Genomic DNA, 22,331 nt, shown 5'->3' on the forward strand with positions numbered 1-22,331 from the left:
AGCCAGTTGCCTGTCCATTAGCTTGTTTATACCATTTCTGTTTGCTTGATATTGGAGAGTAATCAGAAAGTAAGCCATGCTAAATCATAGCTGCCATCAGGTTTGTATGATAACTATTAAAGCTATTTCACAAAACATCCTTTAAATTCCTCCCTTCCAACCCCATGCTCTTTATCTTTGTTTTTACATTTTTTTTGTTTCAACTGTTCCTACTCTTGTGTCTTACTTAGAGTTGAATCAATAACCCAATCTCTCTCATTTCTTACAGATGTTAAAATGATGAAACTTTCTCTCCCTCTGGAATTCACTGCAGTCATGACATCTCCTCTGGTCCTTTATAGAATGTACCTCGCAGCCTGTTGCTGAACTATTATGACATGTCTCTAGCAATCAGAAAGAGAAGCTGGGAAGAACATGTGACCCAGTGGATGGGCTTGCCTTTTAATTCTGTTGAGTATAATACAGCATGTCATCATGGACTTGTAGCTGATAACTTTCAGGCAAGTATGGAAAAAGATGAAGTTTTGAATGTGGACCGGAAAGAAAAATGTGCTTCTTTACCAGACTGCTGTCATGGTGGAGAACTGATTGGCTTCCCTGCAAAGCTGCTTAGCAACATCTCAAAAGAGGTGGATGAAAATGATAACCATGAGGATGAGGAGCATTTTCTTTCTTTAGAGGCCAGCACAGAAACTTTGGTCCATATTTCTGATGGTGATGACGATGACGTTTCAAATCTGGGTTTGGATAAAGTTAACCACCAGTTCACTATCGGAAGGAAACTAACAGATGAAGAGCAGAGTTTAGGAGGAGCGGGCTCCTTAACAAAGATGGTAGCAATGATTAACACAAACAGGGATTCTAACATTTCTGAAACAATAGGAGATATTGGTGAACCTGACTATGACACAGTCCCCAGCGAAGAGAAGGAAGAGGAGGACATTTGTGGCAGTATTGGGAAAAGCCTGGAGCTTTGTAATTATAAAGGCTTAAATGAAGTAATAGATGCCCCAAGAGAAAATCTCTCCAGTTCTCTGAATGTGAAGGAAATTATGCCTGAGAAACAACTGCTTCATACTGCTATAATTGCACAACAGCGTAGGAAGTGTGATGCTCCTAAAGATGGGCATGAAAAGGCTGACTATAATGTGGTCCAGGGTGAGTTTACTCCTGGTCTGTATACTGGCAGTGGTAGACAACCCTTCTCAAAAGCAGATTCCAGCAACTATCTTATGCAATCTCCTCTCAGTTCCCATATAATGTCAATGGAAAAAGGACTGGATGAAAATGGTTACACAGAACCTCAAGTGGTTCCTGAAAAAAAATGCCTTTCAAACATCAGTCCGGTGGAAGGCACGCAGTGTTTACATTTGAAGGATAGTCTGTCCACCCACGAATCTACAGACAATCAAGTGAAACTGCGCAAAAGAAAGGTAGGATGTACACAAATTACAGGGTTTGGTTTCAGTTTTTGTCAGTCAACCTTTTCTCATGTAATCTCATGGCTGATTTATTGAAGCAGTAAGGTAAATATCACTCAGAATGCTGTGTAGATGCCAGGTGTTGCAAATGCTTCTGCAAAACAATTTGGAAACATACCACTTGGATGTAAACTCATTTTAAGATCTGAAAATTACTGCTTTGTGAATTTGGGATGTTCCTTATATTTGTTTATATATATACCAATGCCTTTGATCACAATTTTTTATTCTATTCTATTCATTTATTTTTATCCATGGCCAAATCAGTAAGCACACCCTCCCGGGGTTTCCTTTTTTGTTGTTGTGAGTGTGTGTGTGTGTGTGTGTGTTTGTTGTTTTGGGGATTTTTCTTTGCTAGTACCAACTATCAGAGGTGGTCTTTAGATATAGCAATGTCTGCAGCTGTATAGGGCCTTTGTTTAAAAGGGATGGGGAGGAAAATGTTGAAAACTTTTAAAAGAAATTCTAAAATGTCTATATTACTGGTGCTGTGAAGTACAGGGAGCAGCTATTTGAGTTCCAGCAAAGCCCCATGAGCAAGTTCTCATAAAAAAATGTTGCTGGTATGAAGACAGCAGAAGCTCTTGACGTTTTCAGACTGAGAGCAACAACAGAACTTCACTGGCTCTTCAGACAGGGGAAAAGAGAGTAATTCCAAAACTCTAAGGGCCAGATCCCACAATCCCAGCAGGAGCAAAACTCCCATTGACTTCCATAGGAGGAGTTTTGCTGATCATGGGACTGCAGGATTGGGCCCTAAGTCTGTTTCTGCTGGCTGCGTTGCTTAGGGCTTGTCTATACAGTGTATTAGTACAAGGGTGTGAATTCCAGTGCACTCTAGCCTGCTGCACACTAGCTGGCTGGTTTGGGTCCAGGAGGGGTTCACTAACAGTTCCCTAGTATGTGTTAATTTAATCCTGTCTCAAATCATACCACATTAATGCACATTACGTAACTTTTAGTGAGTGCCAACAGGGTCCACACAGTACAAGTAGCACATGACACCCTCCTAGTGCGGACTAATGTGCAGTGTAAACAAGCCCTTATTCTCTCTATCCAATACCTATGTCATATTGTGGTTCTACTCTCTGCCTATCTATCTGCTAACATCCACAATGAGCAATAATGCACAGCTCCTCTTGTCTTTTTTCAGAAATCTGGTTTCTATAGAACTGTGGTTTTACCATCAGACAAGATCTTCAGTGTCTCAGTGGTTGTTTCACTGAATCACAACCTCTAAAGCATGAACTAGCATGTCCAAACTGCTGCATGCCAACACAGCATCCTGAGTTGTGGCTATCACTCCCTTGTGTACACTGTTTGGTAACATTAACACTCCGTAAGATTTTGTTATGGTTGGAAGCAAAATGTAGCTTTTACAAAAGGCTCTAGAAACTCTCTTATCCAGTCTTGCTTTAGAGTCAAATGTTGTACTTCATAACTCTATAGTGACTGTTACATTGATTTAAAGTCACAGCATTTGTGACTTACCTCTGTTAGTTCACTCTTTCCTTTTTATTTCTATCTGATCTGCCATAGTTACCCCTGAAATCTTTACAATACCACATTTAGCCATCTATATATAGGCCAAACACTGTGAGTGTTTGTATATCATGCTTGGAAATGCTGCCTTTTTTATTTCCATGAGTGACATCACTGCATTGATTCATTAGCATTGGCTGGTGCTATTATGATGCTCTCAGCAATTCTGCTTTCAGTATATTACTTCTGGGATATGTGTCATTCAAGTGTAATAGCTGTCAGTTGGCAGATAAGCCACACAGTCAAGAACTGATTTCCATACATTTTGAACAATCATTTTTTCCCAAATGCAGTTGCTAATTTTGGTGTATATATAATTTATTCAACTAAACAGATTAGTTTTACAGCATATGTATATATTCATATTGTTTGAGACCATATCATTATTTTAAGATAATACAGTGTGTGATTAGTAATGCCCACAATGGGATTTCAATGCAATGTGATCTGATTAAGATGCTTCCACCTGGCATGCATACACACAGACTAGTAAATATGCAATAGGAGTGTGCTGAATAACTTTTAAATGCAGTGTGCAGCACAAGTATACTTTGGTTTCTGGTTGCAATAATAGGTATTTTAAAAAGCAAGAATCTTTAAAGATCCCAGTAATACTGCAGTGGAGTACAGTGGTGTTTGAGAAATTGGGGGAAGGCAGGCAAGCGAACTCTAGAGAGGGAGCAAGCCATGAGGCTGTTGGAGAGGAGAATGGAAAATGTCTCTGGGGAAGTGGCAGTCACATGGAAGGAAGGCACTGGAAGTCATATGCATGAGGGAACTTAAAAGGGGTGGTGTTCCAAAGAGTGAGGGAGCTTGGAGGTTTTTTGGGGTGAGCCAATGGGAGCCTGCTTCAAGCGAGATTTTTTAACCTGCCCTTGAAAAGGTTTGGTTAAAAGGAAGAGGTCTGATCTGCTGCTGCTTCCTAGTATGAATATTCTCACTCTCTCTTGATGTGCAGGTCTCTTTGCTAACAGTGTTCCTGCCTCAATGGTTTTATCGTTTAAATCTCATCTTACAATATTTTACAAGGATGATATTGCCCATCTCTAGGGATAACAATCGCTAATAAAAATGTGCCATGGTTCTAAGCTGACACTGAAAACCACTTTTATAACTAGCACAAAACACTGGAAAGAAAACAGACTTGAAACTGAATCCAACCATAAAAGTCAAGTGTTTGCTTTGCTGTGGCTGGGGGACTTAAGGGATTGGTAATGGGATATAGGGCCTTTTCTCTCCAGATCAGCAGTTCAACCTAGCCTAAATATTGCAGTTAGGAACCAAGACACACCACTAGCTGTGGATGTTTGCTGTCCAATATGAAATAAATGTGATGGTCTCAGTCCAGTGCCCAATAAATAAGTGTCCACATCACTAATAATAAAACAGTCACTTAGGGCCAAATTTTTAAAGGTATTTAGGCACCTAGGCATTTTAGAAAATTCTACTAGGCCCTTATCTGCTTCTATGGACATCTAAATATGTTTAGAAATCTGGCCCTTACTGACATAAGATATCGCACTCTCAAGTGAGAGGCCAAAGAATGGCATGGCAAGTGAACTACCCTCGCTCTTCCAGGGATGCTCCCTGCATGTCCCCGTTGAAGCACCCTGGGGTGACGGAATGGGGAATCTTGTTCTGTTGTTGCCTGTGCTGTATCTGTTCTGTAAATAAATATAGGGTCTCAGCCTCCAAGGCTGCCAGTCAGCGACATTTCACCAGCACTTCCATCTTAATAATGTGCTTTGACTATGACAGATGTGTATTGTCACAGTTTCACTCATTGAAGATGCAGGAACTGGACCCCCCCATGTTATACATGGAAAGGAGCTCCCATTATGGCATTCTTCATGACTCTGGAAATTGCCTCTTCCCTTGACTCATCAGAGCTCATATTTTTAGCCTGTTTTCTGATGGAGGTTTGCTGAGCAATAGCAGGTACCTTTATTGTTATGGCAGTAGTTATACAATGTTTAAGTTGCATGGCAGCTGATTAGTATGGTATTTGAGTAGTTTTATTGTGTGTTGAGTGTGCGGCTTATTATGTAGGGGCTGATGTTTATTAGCAGCATTGTGTATCAAAAGAATAAATGATTGAATATTCATTGTGAGACTAACTAGTCCTACTGTATGTCTGCACAGGGTAAAGAAAAATATGGTAATTGTTTGTCTGAACCCATTTTTATAGGGGTTTGAGAACACAGTACATCCTATTTATCCAAATATCTGAGGAGATGCCCAAAACCTTTGGGCTATTCAGTTCAATGGCAGACCAGACTTTGAAGTGTTCTCTCAGTGTTAGAGGACCCTGGGAACATACTTCAAGACCTGCTTTGGCCAGTACTCTCAGCTCTGGTACTTCCCTCTGGAACTTACAAGGTTGGAAGGGAAGTGGCTTCAGTTCAGGTTGCAGTTGCATAATCTCATATGTAGCATTGCAAGACTTAAGTTACTCTTATGTGGAACATAAGAGCTCAGCAAGCTCAGAAATTCAGTTCGACCTCATGGGAGACATGTGACATTTGGTAAATTGACAGTGAGTGAAGAGATTTTGAATAACGAATAATATCACCTGTGGAACTCTTGGCCATTGCCATGCTGTAAAATCTGTGTCTTCCCAGGCTGTACTAGACTTCAATACCTGCTATAAACAGAGTCAGATCTGAGACAGGTCTGTGGAATGGGTCATACCAGGAGCTGTAGAAAGTTACGGGTGATTTAAGAGGTGACTACACTGAACAATTTTGTCTTGTACATTTTTTTTTCTTCAGTCTCTCTCTAAAACATACACCACTAGCAATGAAATTTGCCTGCATATACACATATCTCTGATTGGGGTGTAGAATTGCAGCCTCCAGAGAGTTTTGCCTTAGGCTGACAAATGAGGTGCTCTTCAAATTACCACCATATTAGACCAATAATGGAGCATAAGTAGGGGATCTTATTACAGTTGACTGTTCAGAACTGGACTATGGAGGAAAAAAAAATATAGGTTTCTGTCTCAAGAGAAAAAATGTGATTGTCATCACAAAATCTATAAAGTTTGGGAACATTTATTCTTCATGGGAGACCACAACGCGTTTGTGTAAATTATTATTATTACCTTCCTGGCAGTGGCTTACCAGAAGCAGGTACTGGCTACTTGTTGTCATAGCAACAGCTCCAATTTTGTAGCATTTCCTCTTCAATTAAGTGTTTCAAAATAAGGCTGGCTCCAAGGGTTTGGCATTTTAACAAATGGAAAAAGCTTTTAAAAAACAGTGTGATGAAGAATGTAATAAGAATTTTTATTCTACATTTATGCCCAGCATAATCAAAAACCTTATACCCCTTTGAAAATCTGACCCCAGGAATACAACTACAGCTACAGCACAGAATGGCATATGTATTATTGATCTAAGAGACAGAAAAAGCATAAAAGGTGGAGGACTAGAATTATGGGGGAAACTTTCAATAGCAGGAACCACAAATGAGTGCACATGCATCCACTCGCCACACATCCCTGCCCTTCCCCCATGTGCATATGAAAATGGAGTAATGATGCCAACAAACTGGTACTTAGCAGAGCACTTAAATAGCATATTTCATTTTCAAAGGACTTTTCCAAGGTAACAAAGCTAAATTTAGATTGGTGTTCAATAACCTGATTTTGGGAGTAAATGCAGCTTTGCATAATGCAGCTTTGCATAAGCAAATTCAGGGCATTTCAAGTGTGCTTGCAATTTTGTAGGCACACATGTTAAACCCAGGGTTGTGAGTTCAATCCTTGAGGGGGCCATTTAGGGATCTGGGGCAAAAATTGGGGATTGGTCCTGCTTTGAGCAGGGGGTTGGACTAGATGATCTCCTAAGGTCCCTTCCAACCCTGATATTCTATGAAATATTATGCCTCAGTTTGAAAGCCTGACCCTATATTTAAAAAGTATTTACCAAGGGTAAAACATTCAGAAGTGCCTAAGTCCCATTTGCAAAAATGACTTAGATATCAGAAATCTGTCTCATAGGAAGTAAATGGGACTCAGGCTCATGAGGATTTTTAAAGACACTTCAAGATGCAGGCAGGCACTCAGTAGGATTTTCAAAATTATGCAGGCCCTAACTCACTTTTGAAAATGGGGGTTAGCTGTCTGAGATATTTAAGTCTTGCAACACTAAGGGGAACAATGCCTAAATACTTTTTTTCTTTTTTTTAATTTTGGCCTGAGAGCCTAAGTCACTTTTGAAAATGGGACTTAGACTCCTAAATTACTTAGGTACTTTTCAAACTTTTACCCTAAATCACTGAAAGAAAGAAACTGGATAATGACAAGGTTAAATACAAAACATTATGGGTGAGAGACATAAAGATGAAAACAAAGAAGAAACTGCAGTAAGCTTCTCTTACAGAACAGATCTTGATGAAGAGCAAGACAAAAAAATATGGGACCAACTCTGAATCTAGAGGATATAATATATATGGGGGACTTTAGCCAGAGAGCCATCTATGTATGCTAATTTACCCTCTCATAGTGCATTACTGGCTGATCCATTCAGAACCATAGAAAGAAACCATTTTATATCTACTTTTTTTTTTTTTAACTAAGAGCGGAACTGACTCCGAATGAGGGTAAAATAGGAAAGATTATGTCCTAGGGAAATGTCTGTGTATGAGAGTGAGGAGCGGGTTCATAGAGCAAAGCAATGTAACGATACTATGTTTTTAGAAAGTAACAGATATTTGAGAAATCCAGCGAACAGAGCATAAAGAAGGAGTATTAAAAACCCTAAGTGTCCAAGAAGCGAGGACCTCATAGAAGATTGTAAGTAAAAAAGGCAAGAGGCAGCAATGTCAACGTAAAAGAGAAATCCTATTTATAAGAGATGACTGAAGTTAGCTGCATGAAGGATTGTTCATAGATCTGATAGCCAAAGGAAAACAGGACTGGGAACAGAGAAAGAGAAGGGGAGAAAAGCCTAGGAGATGGCATGTATGCTCTCACTCACATCACAAATGTATTCTGATTGTACAAAAGTCCCAGAGGAAATCCAGCACACAAGACAGTATACACCCTGTGGTAAATCAGATTTAGTTTAAGACCAAAATTTCAGAAAATGCCAAGCAGAATTACACACCCAAATGAACTGTTACACGTCAAAATAGTTAATTGCACATGCGGTTGCTGAGGCTGTATCCTCAGCTGTGGTAATGTTATATGTACATGTGCATGTATTTGCACTTGTAACTAAAGGCTGTTTTCTGAAAATTTGGGATTTATCATTATAATTATGCATCCCTCAAAATACTTCCCAGAATGCTCTATAAACTGGGTTGTGATGATTTGAAGAAGGGATGGGTAAACTGTTGAGAAGAAAATACAGAAAACAGCACTGCACTGACAAAACAGTGCCCTGGCATCTCAAACCAGTGCTTCCAGAAGGTTCTGAAACATATAACTGTTTCATTTTGGCTGTACAGAATTTATGAAACTCAAAAACAATCTACAAGTGTTTCATTGCTATGAGGACAGCTATTCTCATGATATTTCTGGCCTATCCCAAAACAGGATCATTTGGAAATCTTCTAAGCATAGGTTTTCTTCTGAGACTTTTAGACCCGGATCAGATAGTTCAGATAAACTTTGGATCAGCATTTGAACTCTTTATTGTTTATCCAACTTGAACATGAACTCTGAACCTTTTGAGGCTTGCTTAAGTCATTTCTAATGTGAAGCTTCTGTCTCACTATATAGGTTATTATTTGTGCTAAATTCGTGTGCTTGACAAGATTAGAGATGGTGAGAGGAAGTACTGGTTAATTTGCTTTACTCAATTAAATGAAATTGAGTTTAATAACTCAGTTTAATAACTATTAGCTCTAGGAAGAGTAACTGATGTATTGTGCCTGAGTACCTAAAATGTTTGAGACACAAGGTAGGTGAGGTAATATCTTTTTTTGGACCAAATTCTGTTGGTGAAAAAGACAAGCTTTTGAGCTACACAGAACTCTTCTTCAGGTCTACCTGTCATTGTCATTTCAGCAGTGTTCCATTTTAAGTATAGATATAGCCTAGAATACTGCTTTGGGGGAAGATTCTGCTTCTTTTTAACTAGATCCGAGCAAACTGTACGCAGTAAACAATTTATTTGATTAACTCTTCATTTCTGTTACCAAATTATTTTTGGTATATCAGATGTCACTTTTGTCAAATTTCTTGGGTATATGAAATTATTGGATAATGGGTTATGCAAACAAATTTCAGTGTATGAATAGTTCTTTATTATTTACTGTGCCTATTGCTTTCAATATTTGTAATTCATTCTTAATGCTGTAACATTTTCCCAGAATGGTCCCACATGCTTTGTGCTCATGTCTGGCAGTAAACCATCCAAACTGTCTGAGTCCCACAGCCAGGAGACTACCTAATATACACATTGATATTCACTGGAGCTGACCAGAGAATAGAAATTCTGTTTTGTGGAGCATTTCTAGATGTCAACATTTGAATTTTGTTCCAATTTAGTACTAAACCCAAAATTTCAAAATTCTACACAAAAAGGAATTTCTGAACAAAAAATTAGTTTTGGATTAATTTATTTTGATGTTGACTATTTTATAATAAAACATTTAAAAAATTTTGAAACTAAAAATAGTTTCAAAAGGAAGAAAAGGGACATTTTTGTTTCAAAAGTTATTAAAATGGTATGTTTTAACATTGTTGGAACTTTTTTCTTTTCTCCCAAACAAAACTTCAGTCAAACCGGCACGATTTCATAAAGGATTTTGATTTCAACAGAATTGTGTTTTCCAGTGGAAAACTATTCAGTCCAAGTTTTTCTGACCTACTCTAATATTCACGTTACCTCTAATATTCATATTTCTTTCAGTGAGCACTTACAGTGATCACCATTAGAAAGTAAACATATATTCCAGACAGTATTGCCAGACAGTGCTATCCGACATGTCAGGTGTATTTTCTATTTTAAATGTAGTGTGATGATACAGTGTGTTATCTACTAGCACTTGTAGACAGACGGACCACATTTTATTGTAGTGGAAAGCACTGGATTGAGACTTTGGAGATCTAAATTCAATTCCCAGGTCTGCTGCAGACACTTCCGTGTGACCTTGGATGAGTCACTTAATCTCTTTCTACCTCAATTCCCCATCTGTAAAATGGAGATATTAGCACTTCCTCTCTCAAACCATTTGTCTATTTAGACTCACCGTAAGGTCTTTGGTGTAGGAACCGTCTCATGTTTTTGTATGGTGTTCAGCACATTAGGGCCCTGATCTAAGTATCACAATGCAAATAATAATAATGACAAATGATAACTTGTTAATGATGCACTGTAAATTTAAGCACAGTGAAGATCAATGAAGGGTAGGAAGAAACCGCAAATGCTTTTCCACTGACACTAGGCTCCTACAAGAAAGCATATGAGAGTATACAAAGAATGACTACGAAACTCTTAAGCTGGGAATTGGAACATGAGTCATAACTGTGTCCTTATCTGGCTAAAGGGAATTGAATTTATCCTTTTCTGAGACTGAAACTGGAATTGTTGGACTCTGTGTGCCAGCTAGGGGAATTTGATATCTGCAGAAGACCTAGTGTATTCAGTGGATCTCCTTAGAACCTTAGATGTTCAGTTGTATACACTTCTCACACTTCATGCTTTCCTCCAAAAAACCCAACTTTTAACGTTTTAGGAAACACTCATAATGCTAATATTATGATGAAACATTCCAACAAAGGGAAAAATAGTGTACTTGCCAGCCAGTCACATTTGCAGTTTCTGAGGGTTGCAAGAGACTGTTCTTTAAAATAAAAGTACTACATAATATTGAGAATTAACCATCAAACTGTGTAAGTTTAAGCATGCATAGTCCCCTTGTCTTCAATGGGTTTGCTCATGTTCTTAAATCTGGGAATACCCTTTTGTACCTTGCTGAATCCAGTTCTTAGTAATGATTATTAATCTTGTACTACAATGATCCCTTCTACAGAAATGGCAAAAAAAAAAAAATACCTGGCAAAAGAAAAATTACTTACCAATGAATGGTTTCAGAGTAGCAGCCGTGTTAGTCTGTATCCGCAAAAAGAAAAGGAGGACTTGTGGCACCTTAGAGACTAACAAATTTATTTGATGCATCTGATGAAGTGAGCTGTAGCTCACGAAAGCTTATGCTCAAATAAATTTGTTAGTCTCTAAGGTGCCACAAGTACTCCTTTTCTTTTTACCAATGAATGTTTTTCATTTCTTTTACTTCTGCAGTCACGTGGCACCAGAGGTGCACATATCATAAGAATGGGCATTTGCAGAGGCATATTTAAAATGAGGTCATAGAAGTAATCTTCATTCCATTCAGACTAAATCTTTTCTATTTTGAGCTTGGCATTGGAGGCAAGTTTTTGTGATGTTTGCTAAGCATATGGCAAATCTAAATGCTAACAGTTGCTACATCTGTTTTTAAAAATGGAAGCCCAAATAAGGGAGCATTTGTTCACTTGTGTGTGCAATTCAGATATTACTTTTTGTTATGTTTTTTTTACCTCTATCATTAATTTTCATTTTTCCTACTTACCAGTCATTTTCTAAGGTGTTGGAAAAGCTTAGGGAACGGGTTTTTCCCCCCCTTGGCCCAAAACTCACAATAACATTAGCCTGAGTTATACACAGGAACCTTTGCAATATTCAGAGTTGATTAGACATCCCAAGTTATAAGCTCAGAGAGGGCAATTGTTACTCATGTGGTCTCAAAGCTATATTCTACAGTATCTAGCACAGATGTGCAACTAGTATTGAAGTTTCAGAGTAACAGCCGTGTTAGTCTGTATTCGCAAAAAGAAAAGGAGTACTTGTGGCACCTTAGAGACTAACCAATTTATTAGAGCATAAGCTTTCGTGACACGAAAGCTTATGCTCTAATAAATTGGTTAGTCTCTAAGGTGCCACAAGTACTCCTTTTCTTTTTAGTATTGAAGTGTACTGTTGTTTCACCACAGAGAATTTGCTGCATCACATATTACCATTAAACAGCTCTAATTTTAAAGGCATCAGTAAGAATCTGGCAGCAGCTACAAGTAAAGCAAACTTAATATTAGAATATATTTTTAAAAATGAAATGAAACATTTTATTCTATTTTAAATATTATTAAACTGTTTGCTTACTTTCTAAATTTATCCAGCCAATATTGAAAGCAAGTTACAGAAGTATAAAATAACTTGACTACAAAATTAGTTGAAACTAAAATAAAATAATTTTTCTAATTTTACAGCAGTAACCACTTTAATTACTAGAATTTATAGGGCAGGGGATCCAGCTTCTAATAAAATTAGATTACCATGTAATTTTTTCCTTGTAGCTTACATAAAACATGTATCATAAATATTATCTCTGTCCACTTGGAAGCTAAAGAACGCTTTCCCACAGACAACCGTTGTGTTTGGATTGAAGTCTGATGGATTCCAAACAATCTGAAAAGTATTCAAAACAAGCTCTGAACAGAAAGCAGTCATTAATGGGATGATTGCCAGGCCATTACAGTATAACCTTTATGCAAATTTTACTTTGACACATTTTTGTGACAGTGTTCAGCTATAAATCTTAGAGGCTGCCAATTTTGTCTAGACTGCAAACCAAGAGCCATAAAATGACTGTTGCACATCAAGTTATGTATCGGTCAAGTTTCAGCTGCCTAAAATGGTAATAAATGTATTTGTATTTATACATGCTTTGCAGGTCACACACCAGCATCCACTGAAGTGAGAGTAGGAACTTCCAGTGAGCAATGTATTGAGCTATTCTTTAACATAATTCTAAAGACTTTTTCCTGTGTGGAAAGATTCCATAGGAAGCAAATCTTTTATAATTCATTCTTTTAAATAAATTTAAAAGAGGTCAGTCCAGATCTATAATGACTAAAGGTTTGACTGTTTGGGGTCTATGTGAATTAAATTATCAGTCTTATTTCTTAAGACTATATTAGGGCAAAATATTTGTTTATTTAAGTTGCATGTGAAAATGACTGAGGCCCTAGTTCAGCAAAGCTGTTATGCATGTGCTTAACATTAACCAGCTAGAGAAGTCCCATTGATTTAATTTGAGTTGGATCTACTAAAGGTAACAGTGGCACCCACAGCCATATGCACATTACATACAGTGGAAGGTGCCAAGTCATCAGTATTGGGACCCTGCCACCCAGGGCTAGATTAAGACATAGACAACCTAGGCATGTGCCTAAGGCCTGCTTCATGAGAGGATGGGAACCTGGACTCCTGCTGGTCTGGTTCAGGTATGGGTGCAGGAGCTGGCCCAACAGCAGTAGCAAGGAGGAAAAGCTGTGGCTGCCCCAATGGCCTCTCAGGTTTGGCCCTGCAGTCCTCTGTTATGATGGCGCCCAGGTGCCAGGTCACAACGCCACTCATTCAGTTTTGGCTCTGCCACCACCCTGTCATGACAGAGGCCCATAATGACAAATGTGAGGGGGGCACTGTGATGGCACTCCTCCCCACCATTGCCCTGGCACCAGCTTCTGAAGCAGGGCTCTCCCACCCACCTACCTGCCCAGCCTCACTCCACTTCCAGCAGCCCATGTCTTCTGTGCTCTGCTCACAAGACTTGCTCAGTGACAGTAGCAAAGCCTGCTACAAGTACAGGGAGCTGCAATGAGTGTCCACGTGGGGGAGCTGGCAGGGAGAGAGTCTGTGGGGATGGACATGATAGGATTTGCCTAGGATTTGTTAATCTGGCCCTTCTCCCACCTCAAACATAGACACAACATACATAAATGCCATGCTAAGTCTAAGTGAGAGTGACACACGTGCATCCCATGTGAAAAATTGCAGGGGGCATCCCTGCAAGTTTATTGAAGTTAAGCACATGCTTATAAGCATTGCTGGATTGGAGCTTCAGTTTGATGTCCTCTTCATCTGTTGATGGATCACCACATAATTAGGAACAGTTGGTTGTTTGACTCTGAGATGTTCAAGAGCTGATAAAGCTTGGGATTTTCTATGTCAGTACTTGTATATATTGGCAGAAACTTTGCTCTTGTTTAAAGGGTTTGGCCCTGAACCGTTTCATATTGATCACAGACACAACTACCAGTGAAGGAAAAAGTAGGTGCAGTGTTACGACGTTTGCATACCAAGGACACTGTCACTAGCTGGCCCTGTCAGGGGAGTCAGTCTGTGCCTTGCCTGTGACCTAGCAGCTCTCTCTCAGCTGGTCTGATATGGCAACTTAATTTATAACTAGTGACACCAGCTGTGAAAGGGTCAGGAAAGACTACACAAAGAGGGAGGGAACAAGTGCATATAGGGAGATCCCTCTCTCTGGGAAGGGTCTGCAAAGGCAGACTGAAGAAGGCCACAGGAATGGAATTAATCCCTGTTGTGGGCACAGAGATTGGGGTTGGTATTCCAGCAGGGAAAGAAGGAGCTGAGAGGACCAAAGGAGAAGCCAAAGGTCTGGGAACCAGAGGAGAGGCTGTGTTAATCATAGACTGTGGGGAAGCAGCACAAGAGGCTCAGAGATAGGAAGTGGCCCAGGGAAACAGCAGTGGGTTCAAAGGAACAGATTTAGCTCCTCAACATAGGATTACTCGGCCAGAACACAGAGCAGAGGGTGGGCCTCTGCTCCCTTACCAGTCTCAATGAAGGAGTATACAAGCCTGATGTCAGGACTATTGAGACTGAGCCTAAAGGATGGGTGGAGGAATAGCCCAAAAGGTAACAGAAGGATCTACTGTGCTGGGCCAGTTTTCCATTTTGAATTATATTTCTATCATCCTGGAAGGGATCTAGACTAGACAGGACTTAGCCAGAGGGCTGAGTCTCAGACAGAATCAGACCATTGCAGAGTCGAAGTGAAGGTCAGCTGTGACCCAAGAGATGACGTTTCTGGAAGTGCCATGCCCTGACATAATGGGGTGCTATGGCCGCAAATTCACCAGCTCAAATTATTACAGGAATGATTACCTCCCAAATAAGGAAAATTAAGCCTTAAGCCTAGCACATGACCCAAGTGGCCAGGTATTGGGCAAGCTCACAGGAGATACCAGGAGGGCAAATATCATCCCCTGTCCCCACTCCACACTCATAAAGAAAAAACATGCCATGGATGGAACTTCAGCCAAATGTCTGAGGTGGTTTCCAGTTGTACTTCTCCATGGCACAGAGGACTGGAGACTGATTGAAGGAGCCTACCTATGACTCCTCCTCCCACCCCACCCTCCACCCCCGGTGCGTGCACACACATACAAACACCCTTCTTTCCTCAGACTGCTGTGTAGGGATCCATACTAGAGAGGTTGCATTGAATATCACCCCTCCCCTGGCTGGAATGAAACAACAATATTTCTGCACTCAAGGAACTGTCCATAGCTTTAGGAGAGAGGTTGGATTTGGCCAAAGAGAACTAATTCAAGATTCTCATAAGGGAAAAAGCTGAAAAATATGAGAGTATATGGGTATGGGTAATGGGGTAAAACATGAAGCAAATAGAAACTGGATCCTTGTTCCCCCTCATAACTGTGTAGTAATGGCAGTCAATGTTCTTCATCATTGAGATAAGAGAAATTTGTTATTATATAGCAATATCTTAGCTTCTATTATTGGAAAAACTGACCTGTGATGTTATTGGATGTTAGTTTCTCCAGTAATGTGCAAACTTACTGTTATGATATTCATCTCAAGTTTAAGTCACACCCTACACAACGATAGATACAGCCTCTAAAAATTAAAATAACTAATACATAAGGCCCTACTTAATTTGCGATATTGCAGATCCTGCAATATTAATGCAATTTTTATTTTAATTAGCTTACTTTGCACAGTCCACAATTTTGCATACATTTTGAGGTTTGCAACACACACCTTTTTCCCCATTAATACAGTAGACCCCATTTATCTGAGCTGTTAGTGGCTGGGGCTGGGGCTGGCAACCCTGCATATTAATAATTGTAATATAGTTGCAGCAAAATGTTTGATTATCAAAAAAATTAGTAGGCATAACAAAATACTTGAGTGTTTATATTGTTCCAGCAAATTTTTCTTAAACAAATAGATCTTCTCTGACTTTTCCAAATTACTGCAATTAATAAAGGTCCATTATTACTTTTCTGTGATTTTCCATGTCTTGTCCACAACTCAGCTGCAATTATTTGACAATCATCCCGCAATTCAAGTAGGCCTTCCTAATACAGTATGTAAATTAACATATCAGATTTCCACATAAAATGAAAGCTTGTGCATTCTTTCATTCTCGGACACATACCCCAATTTATTATACAGTTACAGATCAAAAATGGTTTCCACATGGTGGGGGGGTGCATTAGGCATAAAATATATCCTCTCATATATAGCCATTTCAAAAAGAGCTTTTGTCCATAAATCTATGCAGTGGGTAGTTCTGCTTTTCTAGTAAATTATCTCTTGGCTACCATCACTGTTCTTTAAGAAGATGATTTGCTTGCATTAATAACCACTTCTATATGAATCATGTCTGTACTGCATAACCAAAGAAGAAATCCAAACCATTGATGTACTTAGCATATTTCTCAAGCTCATAATTCATACTGCAATTAATTTTAGTATGAATTACAGCTACTTCAAAGCTGACTTTTCTGCAGTACCAGCAAATGTAATTGAAAAAAGATAGAAGATGGGAACAGGTAGATGGCTGGACATCTATTTTAATGTCTTTTCCTGAGCATTGTTACTGTTCACTCTTACTTTTATTTTCTCCAGGAAGTGCCAGACTGATTGCATCTCACCATCAAAAACATGTCACAGGCTTCTATCATTGTACATCACACCACAATTCCACAAGATGCATTTCTGCACTGCAACTTTGCAAGAGATTAACTGCAAGGTGATATGCTAGGGATAAGCAGAGGACCATTAGGGCTCTAAATTTATCTTTGAGCTGCAATAGACAGGGACTGGCTAAAAGATTACACATGTCATGGGGGAAAAGAGGGAAAGTGCCCAGAGTCCATGAGGTATGTGGGCGAAGGCTTCTTACTATATATTACATTCTATGCATCCGATGAAGTGGGCTGTAGCGCACAAAAGCTTATGCTGAAATAAATTTGTTAGTCTCTAAGGTGCCACAAGTACTCCTGTTCTTTTTGCAGATACAGACTAACAGGGCTGCTACTCTGACACCTGTGATAGGAATTTTCAAATCTACACATTACAGCTCTCTCTCTCTATCTTTAGTGATAAGCATCTTGTCACCTCTACCCTCCATTTCCAAACCTTCCTGAACCTCCCTAGTAACAAGAAAAGGAGTACTTGTGGCACCTTAGAGGCTAACCAATTTATTTGAGCATAAGCTTTCGTGAGCTACAGCTCACTTCATCGGACGCATACTGTGCCTAGTAACAGGCACCGTGAGCCAGTTCCCTATCCTGCAAGCAGAAATTACTCCATCATGATTACTACTCTGTGGATAACATTTGACAGGGTTTGTAATCTAGCAACTTTTACAAACATTACATTTGATTTATTTATTTTTAATATTGTAATTATCACTTCACTGAAGTTTTCTTTTCAAAATCTGGTTTAGGTCAGTTGACTGAGTTCTTAATGTCTCAGGACTATGAATAATCATGACCTCAGGGAAATCTGCTCTAATCAATTTCAGAACAAATCCATATATATTTCTGCCTCTCTCTCACCCCACGCCCTCAAGAATAGCAAAACAAACCTCAGATTGGAATGTCAACTACTCTTTTCTAGGTCATCCACATTCTCCTGAGAGATAAAAGATTTTCTTATGCTGCTATCAATGCACTCCTAGAGAGCTTATCACTGATTTCTATATACACACACACACACCCCTGCCAACAGCTTTCTAGGAAAGTGTTCAACTTTTTCACTGTGTGTTTTAAGCTGCACTAACTCTGTATGCAAATCATGTATTAAACCTAATAGTTCTTTTGTGCTTTCTTTTACTTTTCTCACTTCTGAAATATGTAGCAGTGAATTTCTACTCTCAGAGAAATGGGCAAACTGGGTTTCTTTCCTCTTGCAGGCACTGCAATTTCTCCAGGATCAAACTGTGGCATTGAACAACTGGTCCAAGTAAGGAGTGGGGCATGTGTGACTGTCCCTTAGAGTATGTCTACACTGCAGTTAGACTCTTGAGGCTGACCCATGCCAACTGACTCTGGCTTGCAGGGCTTGGGCTAAGGGGCTGTTTAATTGCATTGTAGATGTTCGGGCTCAGGCTGCAGCCCGGGCTCTAGGACCCTGCAAGGTACATCTACGCTGCATTTAAACAGCCCATTAGCCCAAGCCCTGTGAGTCCAAGTCAGCTATCCCAGCCCAGCTGTGGGTGTCTAACTGCAGGGTAGAGATAGGTGTGGAGAATTCAGGGGGGATTACACACCTGGTGCAAAGTGTGGTAGGAGCTGGTGCCTCCTCTCTGCCTCTCCCTATCCCCTTTGGGGCATACCTCAGGAGTAGGCTGCACTGTCCCTCAGGACAAGGCCTGTAATTGTGTCAGGCCCTAGTTCAGCTGGTATAGTGGAAGGCTCCTTGCATGCTCTTTATTTATCTTCACCTCTACAGTTAAATCCCCAAGTCTTTCTCAGTGAATTTCTGACAAAAATGGATTTGGGGAAAGTATCTATCTACTGTCTCCCCCATAGCTCTGTCTGCAGCTGTAGTCTTTGCTCCTGTTTGTGTTCCTTCCATTTCCCAGGTGATTCCATCCAGAGTTTTTCCTCTGAACATTGCCTGTTCCCTCACTGTGTGGTGTCAGGTTCAACCCCCGCATTTAATTAGGCCTTTCATATAGAATACGTCTACACTTTGGGACGAGAGTGTAAATTCCTGTTCCATGAGACATACATACATGAGCGCTGACAGAGGTGATGCACTAAAAGCAGGGTGTAGCTACTGCTGTGGAAGGGACTAATGGCCCCAAGTACACATCCCTCCAGGATGTTAGGCATATACTGAGGCCAGCTAGCCCCTCCCGTCACCATGGCTACACTCTATTTTTAATGTGCTACCGTATCGGAGCTAGCAGGGGTATGTCTCTGTGAGCTGGAATTTACACTGTCCAGCTTCAAGAGGAGACATACTGATATTCAGTCCCAGACCATTAACTAACCATACTTTATTAACCTGTCCTAGCTGGATCAGTCCCCAACCAGTTCTTCTCCTTGCTTCTTCCTGCCATGACCCACATCACCGCGACCTCTTGTCCCTCTTCCCACACCTCATTCCCAATAGTCCAACTCCTATCCCCATGAAATAGCTCATGGAGTCCAGAGCTGTGATGTCACAGATTCTCCTGGTGAATCCTAATGATGACATTTTAAATGTTAATTACTGCTGAGTGTTTTAGCAGAAACATCCAGTTAAATGCGAATGTGGTGGCTGGTACATAGACTGGATGCAGTGAAGCCATTAAATGCTGTCAAGCCTTGTCAGGGCAGGGGGGGGAAGGAATTCAAACCCCACTTATGTCAAATTGTGTTACTTCCAACTCTACTGAAAAGGAGGGAAAGGGGGAAAGAAGATGCTTCCTCTTTACTATAATGAAAGCTTCAACAGTCTTCCGAGTGCCAAAACTGCCTCCTACACCTTCCAAGGTGCCAAAAGCCCCAGCTGCAAAAACTTCGAGCTTCCCTTTAACAACTTATGGGAAGCAGTTATATTTTCAATAAATTGAATTAAATATAAGTAACGAACAAAAGGACTAATGTACTGAGTGGCTTATTTACTTATTTAGGTCAAGTTTGCCACAGAGGTCACATCTTTGGCTGTAGACTTGGGAAATAATTTACAGCATTTTAATTGATTACTCTAATGATATAATCCCAGAGAGGAGCAGGAGACAGGTGAGGCAGAAAAGAGAAGAGTGGTGAAGGAGAGCTGAGAGGGAAGAATAGGAAGAAGAATGAACGTAAAGGTGATTTGGGTGCGAGAATCTTGGAGTCAGAGAGAGACGGAAAAATGAGATATGTTAAAAAAAAAGTATTATGGATGCTAAATAAGCTATTTCTATAGCATTTATATACCTGGGGAGATGTGCTTTAAAATACCATACAGAGAACAGAGGGTACAGAGCTGATTCGTCAATTAACCTCCTATATCATAATGTCACTTATGAAGATGAAGAGCAAAAAGAATGAGGAGAGAGAAAGCACTGGAAGGGGATGGCTAGCCAAGTCCATTCTAATCTCTGAAATCTGTTGGAAAGAATGTCATGACGCTATTGTCCAACAGTGGGTCTTCCATAGGATAGCTACAGGAGGAGGAGGAGGAGATGGGAGAAGAGAATGAGGGTGCAACATTGGTGACTGGCTTATCCTTAGTATACTAAAAATAATGATCATATCTAGCTCTTCCATAACTATAGAGCTTCATAGCACTATACCAACAGTATCCAAGTTCTCCCTCATTTATATAGCTTCCTTCAGCCAGAAAGATCCCAAAGCACTTAATAAACTATAATACAGTAGAATCACTTCAGCTATCTCTGTAGTGGAACGCAGGCAGTGAACTGACCAGGTCAGCACTCTGTGCACAGAAGGCAAAGAAGACCATATGAGACTGGCATAGGACACTTTTAAGGCTTTTAAGGGCAAAGAAAATTGTCTACACTGGAATATGGCTGATAAATCACTATAATAACCTAATTCTTGTAAAGAGTGCTATAGGCTCTTCATTGAGAAGTGGACAAGACTTCTGTTTTGTCTCATCTGAATAAGGGCATCTTCAAAAATATGATGTGGGAGTATTGATACTGTACTAGCAATTTCATAGATGGCATTCTTTCCTATATATCAGCAACACTTCTTGTCTGATTTTTTAAAATAAAATATTCTTGTCGACCTAAAGAGCTGATAGGTAATTCAAAAGATGGTAAATATAGCATTCCCCTTTCTGTCACTGGGAAATTCTGGACTTTCTAATGGAGCTTCAGGTAAGAGTACTCATTTTACATAACCTACTAAAAACATACATTTAAACAAAAAAAAATACTTAGTGCTTTATTGCTGTGTTCAGATGAAGTGTTTATTAAGAATAAAAAGAATTTTAGATGCTTCTGTCTTTAAAAAATGTTGTTGTTTTATCTTACGGTATAAGGAAAAATAACCCATACTGAGAACAATATTTAGATTCTATTTCTGGAATCAATTCAAGATTCCAACGGTGAAAAGACACTTCTCCAACTCTCTCAATCAGTCCCTGGGAAAGTTAAAAATAAGCCTTCCTGGAAAAAAAAATTGGCACATGTTATTTGAGAAAATTTCTTTATTCCATGAACTGCCTCATGTAGCAGATATTTATTTACCATCTGTGTAGACTTTTAACATTTTCCATCTTAACAGATACACAACTGAAATAGAAACAGATTTTCCATGCATAGGCTTTCCACAGGCCTCTGCTTTAAAAGTGTGTTAGCTTAGATATGTACGAAATTTTTGTGGTCTCCAAAATGGGAAAGCTCAGTTACTGTCTATCGTACTGACTCTGAAATTCCAGAAGTGATTTCTGCTGATGTCACCTCCATGCTGCAAAAGCAAGTTCTTCTGGGAGTTTGGTTCAGAGCTCTCCAGGGCATTATATGAAAGGTACAGTATTTATTTGGTACAGTATTTACCTGCAATCAGCTGGAAAATAGCATTTTGAATGAATTTCCTTCTTTTTGTACACAAGCGTGCTTCACTCAGTTTTACAGCTATACTGCTTGACTGTTATTAAAGTCAAGCCAAACAGTAAAAGAAAACAGTGCTTAATCTGGAAGTGACTGACAGTTTAAAAATAGAAAGCATCCTTTTATTGGTAATCTTACTTATCAATCCTAACTACAGACCAATACAAGCAATTCATAACAGCTGGCATACAAAACAGGCAATCTGAACCCCTTGACAGATGAGAGATTATTCTGCCTTTTCTTAGACATCTGTCTGTTACTACTTTCTCTAAAGTGCTATGGCTCTCTGATCTCATGATGACCCTTTCTTTTTCTTACAACTGTTGTTTCTGTTGTGGCTTGTTCAGTTACTGGGGTGCATCTGATACCTGCAGCTGGTGTTTGCAGCTCCTGGTGATTTTCTTTGCCATTAGCTCTGTGAGCATATTTTACTTTTGTGTGCACGCAAGCAATGAGATCTGTATTCTGGAGTTCTTCCTGATGTTATATAGATGTCTTTGATTCCTTCTGTAAGACTCACCTTCAACAGCGGTTATTCTGTATGATTTTAGAGTGAGAGACATAGCTCTTACCTTGGTAGGTTACGAATCACTTTCTGCTTGAACTTCATCATTCTTTCTCACTCACAATGAGGATAACTGT

The 22,331-nt window shown here is 39.6% G+C and overlaps 1 protein-coding gene across 2 annotated transcripts in view; it reads left to right on the top strand.

Annotated features, from left to right (window-relative positions):
• The first annotated feature begins 294 nt into the window (after window positions 1–294).
• Window positions 295–22,331, top strand: part of DLC1 (DLC1 Rho GTPase activating protein) — a 349,900-nt gene continuing 327,863 nt past the window's right edge. Inside the window, exon 1 of one of the 2 annotated variants that reach the window (XM_084627584.1) lies at window positions 295–1,433. In XM_084627584.1, coding sequence (XP_084483710.1) covers window positions 378–1,433 — 1,056 coding nt within the window. In that variant the 5' untranslated portion in view covers window positions 295–377. The remainder of the gene's footprint in view (window positions 1,434–22,331) is intronic. The other variant, XM_084627585.1, reaches the window with a different exon arrangement.

Source organism: Lepidochelys olivacea (assembly GCF_965140295.1).
Source record: "Lepidochelys olivacea isolate rLepOli2 genome assembly, chromosome: 4".
Classification (NCBI taxonomy): Eukaryota; Metazoa; Chordata; order Testudines; family Cheloniidae; genus Lepidochelys; species Lepidochelys olivacea.